We start from the raw sequence: 12,235 nt of genomic DNA on the forward strand, positions 1-12,235 counted from the left end.
ATTATTATCAACTAAAGGCGACTGTTTACATCAGGGATCACTCTTTGTGTTGCACTGTTCTGGGTTTTGACAAATGCACAGCATCACACCCCCACCATTACAGTATCATATAGAACAGTCCCACTGCTCTGAACACCCCCTGGGCCCTAGTCAGGCCTCCGCTTTGTGCGCCTTCCCTGTGCTCAGCTCCCTCACTGGGCACCTGTCTCAGACATTGAACAACTACCTACAAGTGACAGCACATAGTGTATTAGTCGTACATGTTCAGCCCTGGCCCCTAACAGTTTTCAGGGCCATTCTCACTGCAGAAAGTATTTGCCAAGTGACGTAATTGGCTGACGCAATTAGCTCTTAGTCAACTCATCTCATCTGCACCTGCTGTGGGCCAGCCCTTGGGCTTTCCTGCTGCTCTGGTTTGCAGCCATTTCTTCTTCAGCGTGCTCACCTCGGTTTCTTTTCTGTCACCCTCCCTCAGATCTCTCTTCTAATGCTCTTCCAAGTTCTTAGACTTGAGAGAGCTGTTTTATGCTCTTGAACAATGTTAAACGTCTAAGAAAACAGGCACTCAGATGTACATATTTTAAATCAAATATTCTCAAAGATGTTCCTATGCTTATACAAACTTTTATGCTCTGTGTTAAAGTCAAAACAGGTGGCAAAGTTTAATGTCACGTGTTTGAAAAGCAAAGTTCATTTTCAAAAGGCTTCAGTGACCAGTACTCAGATGCCTGTCCTTGTCGTCAGCAACAATCACTGAGTATCGGTGTCACTGTTTGTGAATGAATAAGTGTGGTCTTTACAAGGTCACTGAAAGCCTGAGATTCCTTGGCAGTGGTGGCAGGAGGGGAAACCATTCCCAGCTGAACTGCAGGGAAGCACCTCCACATTTTATGTAGATCTGAACCCCTTTTTAGGTCTTGATGTCCCATTTTGCTGTAGCTCTAGGCTCTCTTCCCCAGGGTTTTAGAGGAGGACCTGCCCTGAAGATAAGCCCTTTCATGGGCTTTTATTTTAGAAAGACTTCCATGAAAAAAAATTTGTTTGAGGGGAGGAGAAATTGGAACAACTCACTTAGAGGGAAAAAAGGGGGACGCGCAGGAGGTTGACTCCATGGGAGATATTTGTTGTAGAGTAAGAAGTACTGAGTTCTTATGGCAGAGCGCTGTGAGCTCAGCCACCAGGGCCACACCACACAGCTATCTCGATGTATATGTGTATGTGTGTGTGCATGTCTGTGCATGTATATGTGTGTGTATATACATATATAAAAATATATACATATATGCATATAAAAATGACATTCTATCACCTTGGAAACCACCCCCAAAATTGGGGGCAGATCTTGGAAGAAAATTAAGCCTCCAGGAGAGCTGACCACTTTCAAATGGAATGAAACAGAATGGAAGATAACTGTTAAGAAGAATAAGGTAGAGGTACACGAGGGCTATCTGGAAAGTATCCAGCCTCACACTGTGAAAAATAACAGACATACAAGGCCGGATACTTCCCAGGCAGCCCTCATACGTCCTGACCATCTAAATAGACTATGGCAGGGACAAGGTAAGCTTACTCTGTACATGGTATGCTCTCAATTTTGGCTTAAAAAGTGCATATGTAAGCATATACATATATGGGGTGTCCATAAAGTTCATGTGCCATTTAAACTAGTTGTCTGTTACGGACACCCTGTATATGTACACCCCCAAATCAATAGTATTTTACCTTTGATAACATTTTACTTCTAGAGGGTGCTAACCGTGATACATGTTTACTTTCTATTTTATAGATTTTGGCATTGATTTACTTTTCAATAACAGTTGTTTTTTTTTTTTTTAAATAATGCTTGTTTTTCCACTCTTTTTATTTTATTTTATTTTATTTTATTTTGAATGGTAACTATGTACATTAATGCACTTCTGGGGTACAGGGTGGGGTTTTCACATGCAATCCAAACTACTTCCATCAAACTGGTCAACACAGCCTTCATGTCATTTTCTCAGTTATTGTTTTAAAACGTTCACATTTTACTCTTAGAAAGATTCACTTGTACCCCTATAAGATAAACCTCAGAAGTGATCCCTCCAAACCCCCTCCCTCTACCCATTTCCCCCTCCCTTCTCCCTCCCTCCTCCCCATATTCTTAGGCTATTTGGTTATAGCTTTCATATAAAAGGTATAAATTAGTTTCATAATAGGGGTGTGTACATTGGATACTTTTTCCTCCATTCTTGTGATACTTTGCTCAGAAGAACATTCTCCAGCTCCATCCATGTGAACATGAAGGATGTAAAGTCTCCATCCTTCTTAAGTTTTTCCACTCTTTTAAATTTCTACAGTGCAGAATGTGTGTTTCAAGAGGCAGGTTGCTCTGGGGAAAGTCATCCCAAGCACCTCCCTGCCCAGCACACAGGACAGTTTTGAGCATCTTAGGGGGCAGTGTGTGTTAATATACAGTGTCAGTTGTAAAACGCTGGGCAAATGCAAAATATTTTCTTCCAAGTCTATTGTAAGATCAGGACGGTACTTTTTATGATTAGGCTTCCCTAAAGACTTTCTATACGATACTAACACATGGTTAAGCTTTCAATAAACACTTATGCATTGACTATTGTCCTAGCACTCTGGGAGGCCAAGGCAGGTGGACTGCTTGAGTTCAGGAGTTTGAGACCAGTCCAAACCAGAGACAGATGCTGTCTCTAAAAAAGCAGCTGAGTATTGTGGTGGACACCTGTAGTCCCAGCTACTCAGGAGTTCTGAGGCAAGAGGATCACTTAAGCCCAAGAGTTTGAGGTTGCTGTAAGCTATGATGCCACGGTGAGTGTGACAAAGTGAGAGTCTGTCTCAAAAAAAAAAAAAAAGTTAGGCATTGATTGAGAAGATATAGTAAAGGGAGAATCTGGCTGAAGGAGCATGTCAAGATGACACAAGAATGGCATTTACAGACAAGATGCAGAATGGCTCACCCCATAGAACTTCAAGAAAACGAGAAACAATTATTCTCCAGGGATGGCTCAGCTTTTCATCTGCCTGAGGTCCTGGACAAGGCAGTCCCCTGAGAAAGTGAGATGGCAGTAAAACTGTTATGAAACAATGGAGACAGGGTCGTTAGGAGGTGAGAGATGGGGAACCCAGCCTGCCGGGTCCCACCATTGGTGTACAGAGCCTTACACGGAGTCTCGAAAAGGAAAGAAAACCATGAGCTTCCCTGAGAACACGCCTGCTCCTATCTCCCAGTTCAATATTTTTCCATCATAGCCTAATGAGAGTCAAGCCAACGGTATTTTTTAAAAATGGTGGCCAAGTCTTCACATGGAGAGGATATGGTCCAGGTGAGATAATCCTCCTCAATAATCTTCTCAGAGCAGATTCTGAGAAAAGAGGAGATGAAGGAAAGTGATGAGCTTGCAGGAATACAGGTTCCTATAGTCCATGGTCCACAGTGAAAGCCTTGATTCCATGAGTGGAAATGCAGGCCCCAGAGTAGGAGCCTCCTCACAGCTCTCAGGTCAAATTCTCCTGATGCCAGAGCAGGGGCTTCCTGGTCACGCTGGACGTGACCAGGCTTCCCCACCTGTCATAAATCAGCCTCTCTGCCGCATCCTGGCAGCTACCTGGGAACCAAGGACAATGACATTCATAAAGCACAATCCAGCGGCCTCCTCCGTGGGCTTCCTGCTTGCATCTGGTATCAGAGTTTCACTTTGAGGTCCTAAGGTCACACTCAGATCCCAGATTATTTGACCTGAAATGTGACTATATTAATGAACCTTTCTGTGGTTGTCTTGTGTTTTCTATCCAACCCTGGGGAGACAAACATCATGTAGCGACACCCTGGGTAACTGCCTGGGTTTGTTAGAGAAAAACCAAGGAGTGCTTTGCCTTATTGCCACTTATACATTCTTACCAAACTCCTCACTCTCATGGCTTAAGCTCTAACATGCTGTGTGGGTTTAGACATCTTGCAAAGAGCTTAGGAGGTCTGGAGTCAGATCTGGATTCAAATCCAACTTCTTCCACATATTAACCATATACCTTAGGCAGGTTACTTAAACCGTGTGCACCAGTGTTGTGGTCTACACAATGGAAATAGCAACACCTTCTTCCAAGGATTATCCTGAAGATTAAATGAGTTATTACAAGTAAAGCACTTAGAACAGTAGGTGGGATAGTAAGCTTTCTGCAGGTGTTAGTTGTCACTGTGATTCTTTTGAGAAGTAGCCTAGGGAATCAGAAGCCTTACCCTAGCTCTACCACTTACCTGCTTTGTGACTTTGGACCTATGAAGCCCAAGTATTAAAATATTGATAATGGCTGCTGTGCCCATCCCACAGAGGTACAATGAGGTTCAAGTGAGTTAATAGATAAGAAAATGCTTCATAAGCCATTAAAACAAAACTGTGCAGTTGTAGGGTAATGAATGTCCTCTCTTTCCCCCTGTACCTGTAAGATTGCACACACTTTGTGTTCTAGTTACCTTTTGTCTTCTATTCAGTTTGAGGTCCTTGAGGCAGGAATCACACTTGTTTTCTCCTCTATCAGCCATGATGTCTAGTGTGATGCCTGTACATGGTATGTCCTCAGTAAATGGGAATTGTGTGTTTCCTGGTCTGTGCCCCAGTAGCTTTGAGGAGGGCACACCTGTGAGTAGCACCTCCCTGCAGGCATCCAGGCCCAGAGCTGGGCACCTGTATGCAGACGCTAACTCTGGGGACATGCTGCATTATGTGCTGATCCCTGAGGCTCAGCCAGCAGACTTCTGCCACTTGTGAGGTTTCTGATTGAGTTCCCTGCTCTTGGGGACACTGTCATTACCAGTTTAGTTCATTAGATGGTCCAAACTAGGGAAACTGAGAAATTGAACGGTGGCATTTTGAGTGTCCTCCAGGCCTTGTTTTCTTTTTCCCCAACATGCTATCTTGGGTTTGGGACCCCTGCTCCCAGCTCCCATATCTTTAATGGGGTGGAAGGGTGGGAGGCCTCAGGATGCCGTCTGCCTATGGTGTGATAGATCTCTGTATCCTCCAAGGAACCCACCTACTGCTGCACACAGAGAATGCACAGGAATTTAAAGAACTAAGAAAACCAAAATGAGCAGACTCAACAACAAGAGATTAATTGCCCAGGAGTCAGCGGACTGCATGACTGAAGCTGGATATTTTAGAAACCAGTGGCTGCCTTCACATTTCCTGGTGGAAGTGGGACAGGTCAACAGACAACCCAGGGTCACAGATAACTTTTGCCCACACATCATTCACTTTTGGGAGCGTTGGCTTGAAATTGAGGGGTGTGTGTGTCTGGAACCGACGTGCCTTCCGTGCGCCTCAGAGGTCTGCACTTTCTTCAAATGGGCTGATTACAACACAGAGGATGTGGACAGTGGACTTCTTCCTGTTCGATGTCACACTGCTACCCTTTAAAAGTCCAGGGGTGAAAAAGGAGGGAATCCAGCCTAGGATCCTCGGCCGGCTACTTGCAAGGAAGAAGGAAAGGCCAGCAAGACCGGGCCTGCGGAGGGAGTGTCTGGTTTCAGTCTCAGCACCAACCATTCAGAGAGCAGCGTGATGCTGGGGACCTGCCTCAGGCTCTGGGTCTGTGCCCTGTGCAGTGTTTGCAGCGTGAGCATTGTCAGAGCCTATCCCAACGCCTCCCCACTGCTCAGCTCCAGCTGGGGTGGCCTGACCCACCTGTACACGGCCTCGGCCAGAAACAGCTACCACCTGCAGATCCACAAGGATGGCCATGTGGACGGCACACCCCACCAGACCATCTACAGTGAGTAGGGGCTTCAGGCTGGGAAGGAGGGGGACTTCCCTGCTGCCCATCTACATGGGGACTGGGGAGGCTTGGGGTAGACCAGAAGCCTAATCCACTCCCTAGCTCCCTGCTCAGGAGCCACTCATTCTGTGTGTATGTATGTATGTATGTATGTATGTGTGTATGTTTACTCCTTAGGGGAAGACTCTGTGACACCTTCCCCATTAGGGGTTTCTCTCAGCATGCATAATTTCCACCTCAACTAAAAGCATTCTTCCCACAGTAGGAACCTCTTTCCCTTTAACCTGTTCAAGGATTCAGATAAGATACAGAAAGGAAGGCAAGGAGCCTAAACGGAAAAGAAGCCAGGTAGAACAATAGACTGGGTTCTAGCTCATAAACTTTAGACTGCTTAACCAAGGAGATTGTAAAGAAGATTCCTTTATCCTGCTAAGAATGAACTTAAGGGCTCTTTCCAACTCTGAGCTTCTAGCCTTGTAAAAATTCTCGGGAAGATCATATTAGAGACACCAGCTTGGTGTGCTGTTAGGGTGGGTCTGACCACTTGGTGCACAATCCACCCACCACTCATCTGTTCGTGCATCCATCCCTCAGTCCAACAGGTTTACTGGGTGCTTCAGAGGTGGGACTTGATGTTTCTTCTCTATGACACTGACTGAGAGGTGTCCAATCCGTAGCAAGTTGACCTCGTTGGGAACTCTTGGGCAACATGAGACAACCGGCATGTTTTTAAAGACTAGGTCTGTGGAGAGTTGGATCACAATTCACAATAGTCAATCTATTAGCACTGATTTGAATGAGGTCCCCTTGGTGTGCTCCTATATAAGGGATAGTGAGGTGGGACGGAGAGGGTGGATATTGAAAAAGTCAGGGCTTTATATTTTAGAAAAGTATATAAAAATTGCTCTACGGATACAGACAAATGCAAACTGAGTCAATATATTTCAAATGAAAGGAATGAAAAAAGTAATTACAATCTCTAACTAAAGATAACATCTTAGGGGAATGATGATTTGTTCTTTCTTGTTGTAAAGCAAGAATCAATTATTTTGCTGTGGTCAAGGCCCTCATTCTTCTAGGAATCAAAGGTGCTTAAACTTGTTGGCAAGATATACATGCATATACAAAACCAATGGTTTATAGGATGTTGACAGAAGATGAAAAGACAGAGAAAAATGACCTCTAAATATCCCAGGTTCCAGAATTTAAGGGAATAGGGTAGGATTTAGGAGTCGACACCTTGAAAGTCAAGTTTGATTCTGATGGCAAAAATCTGAAATCACCTAGGTATACTTGGTACATCCAAAGTGTTGCTCATTTCATTCAATAGATATTTAATAGGACCTATAATGTGGCTGTCATTATACCAAGCTCTGTGACTGAAAAGGAAGACACAGCTCTTAAAGGACTTCATAGTCTGACATTCCTTCTTTTCACCCAGATTTTTTGGGAAATATAATTTAGCACTTGTCATGGAAGGCCACTCTTACCTCCACTGCAAGATTATATGTGATTTAAAATGAGGTATAAGGCTGGGTACAGTGGCTCATACCTGTAATCCCAGCACTCTGGGAGGATGAAGCCGGTGGATAGCTTAAGCTCAGGAGTTTGAGACCAACCTGAGCAAGAGCGAGACTCTGTCTCTAAAAAAATAGCCAGGCATTGTGGCAGATACCTGTAGTCCCAACTACTCAGGAAGCTGAGGCAAGAGGATTACTTTGGCCCAAGAGTACCTAGGGCAAAAAAGTGAGACTCTGTCTCAAAAAAAATAAATAGAAAAATTAGGTATGGTATTGGGCACCTGTAGTCCCAGCTACCAGGGAGGCTGAGGCAGGAGGATCACTTGAACCCAAGACTCTGAGGTTGCTGTGAGCTAAGATGATGCCACTGCATTCTACCCAAGACAACAGAGGGATGCTCTGTCTCAAAAAATAATAATAATATTCATAATAATGATAATATACATAAATAATGAAATGCAGGATAGCAGATTATGGTGAATAATTCGATTCCCACTGATGGAAAGGGCTGCATACAACTAGAGAATGTTTACACATCTTGCCTAGAATCATAGGATTCATTTGCTGAAAGGCACTCTCCAAAGACGTGTCCTTCTGAACAAGTAGCACGGAGCAGGGTGGCTATGGTGGGCAGGGAGTATGTGGAGCCCAGCCTCCTGGGACAGCATACAAATTGTAGCTCTTTTCCCCCAAGTGCCCACCTGGCATCAGGCCCAGAGGAGTTCACTGAGTGCTAAGCGTTGTTTTTGAAAAGCTAAATGCTAACATGGTGGGGAGGAAACTCAGGGTCAAGGTAGAGGATGGGAGATCTACTTTCCTCAGTTTATGTGATCTTTTGTACTGTTCAATCAGTTATGTATATTATCCCAAAAAAAGATCAAGGGGAAATTATACATTAAGATCAAAAGGAAAGAGGAAACATGAGCACAGGTAGATAGGAAGAACAACTAATTAAAAGTTTGGTGAAGGACTTATAATTGTCTCATCAATGAATGGAAAGCAATGCTTTTACACTGATGGGAACACGGGGGTGGGGGAGTTCCCTCCGAATTAGTTATACATTTCCAGTGAAATCTGCTCTGGTTGATTATTTTGCTGTAGTAAATTCTTTCTTTTTTCTTATCAAACTTCTTTTTATTTAAAATTAACATGCTTATTTTTTCTTGTTGGGGGGGAATTCCTTGAGGGTACAGCTATAGTAAATTCTTGATTACAAGTCACATGCACAACCCATCCTCAGGTCATTCACCTAACCAAATGAAATCATCTGCCTATACGATTCCACAGGCTCCCTTCAGACACACAGCGCTGCTGTCGGGGAGCCTCCCCAGTGTCTGTGTCACCTGTTCTGCTTTGTAGAGGCCATGCTCTCACTCCCCCTTACCCTTGCTTACAGAAACAGCAAAAGAGATACTTCTCACCTGTGGGAAATATCACTTCCCCAAACCTGATGGTTTATCTTCTTCTACCTTCTCCATTGGAATTTCCTTGACTTGAAGCTGAGTTACCCTGGGGCTCTCTAACCCTTCTTCCTAATATCTTTCTTTTGAGGAGCTCAAGGCACTTCTGTCATCTCATTTATCATTCACTGTCCATGAGAACAGGACAAGGCAGATGATTTTCTGCTGTCACAAGAGGTTGAGCTGAAGTGGTAATTGGGGAAACTATTCTCACTTGGGAAGTGCTTTGTAGTGGATAAAAACATTATTTCATTACATCCTCAAGACATCAAAATGAGGTAAATGATTCTGCTGTCCCCATTTTACATAGGAAAAAAACAAAGGTTAAAGAACCAAGGTAGTAGGAGCACGCAGCTAGTCAGGGACCTACAAGACATCTTGACCCCAAATCTCATGCAAGGAGATTGCGTGATCATGTGAGATCACGTGCAAGGAGACGTCTCTGGCACGGACAGCAAAGTCCTTTAAGCCTGCTCCCTGCCCTGCTCCAACAGGTAGCACGGAGCATGGGTGGCTACAGCAGCCAGTGATTTGTTCCTTCCTTCTACCAAATTCTCCCCCCCCCCCCCCCCCCCCCCCCCCCCCCCCCCCCCCCCCCCCCCCCCCCCCCCCCCCCTTTTTCTCCCCCCGCCCAATCTGTGCAGACTGAAAAAAGGTGCTTGCTGAAAACCCGAAGGGAAGAAAGCCGCCTCTCCTCCAGGCTCTAAACTTTCCTGCTGGCTCCTGTAGGTTTGATGCGAGAGCCTGTGTGCCCTCCATCGCAGCTGCTCACTGGTCCTCAACTGCTGCAGGTTGTTTCCTGTCGGGACCAGCCCTGGAGAGCAAGAGTCGTGTCCCATGCACACTGCCCACCCTGCCGACTCTGGCCATAGCCTCAGGCCAGCACAACTGTCAAAAAGCATGGGCTCAACTTGAACGGCAGGGGAGAGCACACTACCCGGTGTTGTCTTCGCTCGACATTTCCAAGTCACTTTGCGACCGTTATCCTGTCTGATTCTTACTGTCCCCCTAAGAGAGTAGGCAGGACAGCTATTATCCTCATTTCACAGATGAGGAAACTACAACCACAGGAAGGATTTTTAAATCACAAAAGCAGAAACTTGGAAGAATGTATCCACCAGGGCAAACATTAAAAGATATTAGCCAGTCCGGGTAAGAGAGAGACATGTGCACGGCACAGGTAAAGGAATGCCCAGAGTGCAGAGTGCTCCCTACCAGCAAGGGGAGGATGAAGCAGGAGGTGAACCAGTGTGTGTGTGCGGTTGTCAGAGGAAATGAGGCTGAACAAGTAGAAGGTGAGAGTTATGTGAAGTCACCACCCCTTAACTCAATCCTGGGAGGTTTCAGGAATGTGGGTTTGGGGGAAGTGCCTGAAGGTAGAAATTGGATATGGAAGGAGTTTTTTGTTTTTCCCATAGGCGCCCTAATGATCAGGTCAGAGGATGCTGGCTTCGTGGTGATTACAGGCGTGATGAGCAGAAGATACCTCTGTATGGATTTCAAAGGCAACATTTTTGGATCAGTGAGTGTCTTTTTTGTCTGGGTCACCATTCGCAAACAATTATCTCATTTCCTTGACACAATCTGGACTTCTCTAGCTTAAAGGTAGCATTGGCAGTGTACCCTGGTGATCTGTTTTCATGAGTACTTTGTTCAGGTTTACACAGCGAAGGTGTGAGCCCGGGCAGTCTGGTTCTAGAGTCTGGCCTTGGTCTGTACGGCCTGTTGGTACCCATTCCCATATCTAGCCCAGGCCTTGGTATGCAGTTGTAGGTCCTCAAATCATGTAAATTCACATTGTAAAATACGTTAGAAAGGGTGAGAAGCCACTAGTTTCTTCTTGATTATGTGACTAGCTGTCCCCTTAAGCAAGTCCCCTCATTTTACCAGACTTAAGTTGCTTCTCTGGGGGGAAAAAAAATGAAGTGGAAGAAATGGCATGGCCAGTGAAGTTCCCCCCAGTGACAGATTTTTATTTAATTACCTCTACCCCGATTGTGAGAGCTGGTCATTCAGACTGGTAAGCAAAAAGTTTCCCAAACTAAAAGGCTGTGGCCATATTCCAGGGGACTGAGATAGTAAAACAGTAGGAGTGCTTACCCTGGAGTCTCTTACCGCTGGGCATTCCCACTAGGAATTTCTCAAGAGCAGAGACTTTCTGGTTTGAGTTACTGCTATGTCCCAGCATCTGCCATAGTGTCTGGCTTAGAATGGATAAATCTCTGTTGAACAAACACTGACATATAGATAATTAAATAAACATCTGTTGGACACATCTAGGCGTATAGATAGGCCGCACTTCATGGAGTTTGAGGTTTAAATGAAATAATAGGTACAGGCCTTCGGAGGCCCTGGATAAACTGGCAATACAGCGAGAATTCAAACCCAACTCCTCTCTCTCAAGTCAGTCCCCAACAAACACCATCCCGTCTCCTTTCTCCAGGAGAGGAGACAACTCCAGGCCAACTTTCAGCCAGAAGAGGGTTGGAAAAGGTAGAGAGAGGGAAGGGAGATCCCCGAGATGCCCAGGTGTGGGGCCGCCGGGTCTCCAGGCCCAGGAAGGTGGGGGTGCGTTTGGTGCTTGGGCAACTCATACCTTGAAACCACTTCCCCCTAGAAAGGAACGATGGGGTGACAGCGCAGCGCGTGTCCACCCCAGGGCCCCAGGCTAGTGGCCAGGGCGCCAGGCCCCGGGGAGGGGCCGCAGCCAGGCTTCACGCCCCGCTCTTGCCCTCCGCAGCACTCCTTCCACCCCGAGAGCTGCAGGTTCAGACACCGGACTCTGGAGAACGGCTATGACGTCTACCTCTCGCCGCAGCATCACTTCTTGGTCAGCCTGGGCCGCTCCAAGAGGCCCTTCCTGCCGGGCATGAACCCGCCCCCCTTCTCCCAGTTCCTGTCGCGGAGGAACGACATCCCGCTCATTCACTTCAACACCCCCCGCCCGCGGAGACACACCCGCAGCGCCGAGGACAACGACTCGGAGCTCGACCCCCTGAACGTGCTGAAGCCGCGGCCCCGGGCCACCCCGGGCCCCGCCTCCTGCTCGCAGGAGCTCCCCAGCGCCGAGGACAACAGCCTGGTGGCCAGCGACCCTTTAGGGGTGGTCCGGGGCAACAGGGTGAACGCTCACGCCGGGAGGGCCGGCCTGGACAGGTGCCGCCCCTTCCCCAGGTATTTCTAGAGGCCGGAAAGGAACCCTCTTCAACCAGCCTTCCAGCTACGCAAACTGTCTTTCCAGGGACCAGCTCTCTGCACATCCAGCCTGGGGAAGGGGGGTGATGTATGGAGTTAGAGGCTCCTCTCTAACGCCCTTCCTCAGGAGGTCCCCAGAGAATTGACTTTCGGGGCCTGAGTAACGCGGTTTCACCGCCTTCCGCACCCCGCCTAACCACCTTTCTGAATGAGAAAGCCAGCATGTAAACTAGCAGCGTCCGAAGGCGGGGATCCCCCACCCCAGCGCCGCAGCGCTCTGCTGTA

General features: G+C 46.7%; 1 protein-coding gene across 1 annotated transcript; it reads left to right on the forward strand.

Moving 5' to 3' along the window:
- The first annotated feature begins 5,536 nt into the window (after nt 1–5,536).
- Nucleotides 5,537–12,035, forward strand: FGF23 (fibroblast growth factor 23). Its single transcript, XM_003796484.3, has 3 exons — nt 5,537–5,772; nt 10,174–10,277; nt 11,496–12,035. The coding sequence occupies exons 1-3, from the start codon at nt 5,562–5,564 to the stop codon at nt 11,937–11,939; spliced, it is 759 nt and encodes a 252-aa protein (XP_003796532.1). The 5' UTR covers nt 5,537–5,561; the 3' UTR covers nt 11,940–12,035.
- The last annotated feature ends 200 nt before the right edge of the window (nt 12,036–12,235 follow it).

The sequence above is a fragment of the Otolemur garnettii genome, unplaced genomic scaffold (genome assembly GCF_000181295.1).
Source record: "Otolemur garnettii isolate 467f Iridium unplaced genomic scaffold, OtoGar3 scaffold00104, whole genome shotgun sequence".
Classification (NCBI taxonomy): Eukaryota; Metazoa; Chordata; class Mammalia; order Primates; family Galagidae; genus Otolemur; species Otolemur garnettii.

What these genes read in the sequence shown, in the direction of transcription:
- FGF23 (XM_003796484.3), top strand. Translation starts at nt 5,562, where the DNA reads ATGCTGGGGACCTGCCTCAGGCTCTGGGTCTGTGCCCTGTGCAGTGTT. An exon ending in ACCCCACCAGACCATCTACA is followed by an intron (nt 5,773 to 10,173) that starts GTGAGTAGGGGC and finishes TTTTTCCCATAG; the next exon opens with GCGCCCTAATGATCAGGTCA. An exon ending in AAGGCAACATTTTTGGATCA is followed by an intron (nt 10,278 to 11,495) that starts GTGAGTGTCTTT and finishes TGCCCTCCGCAG; the next exon opens with CACTCCTTCCACCCCGAGAG.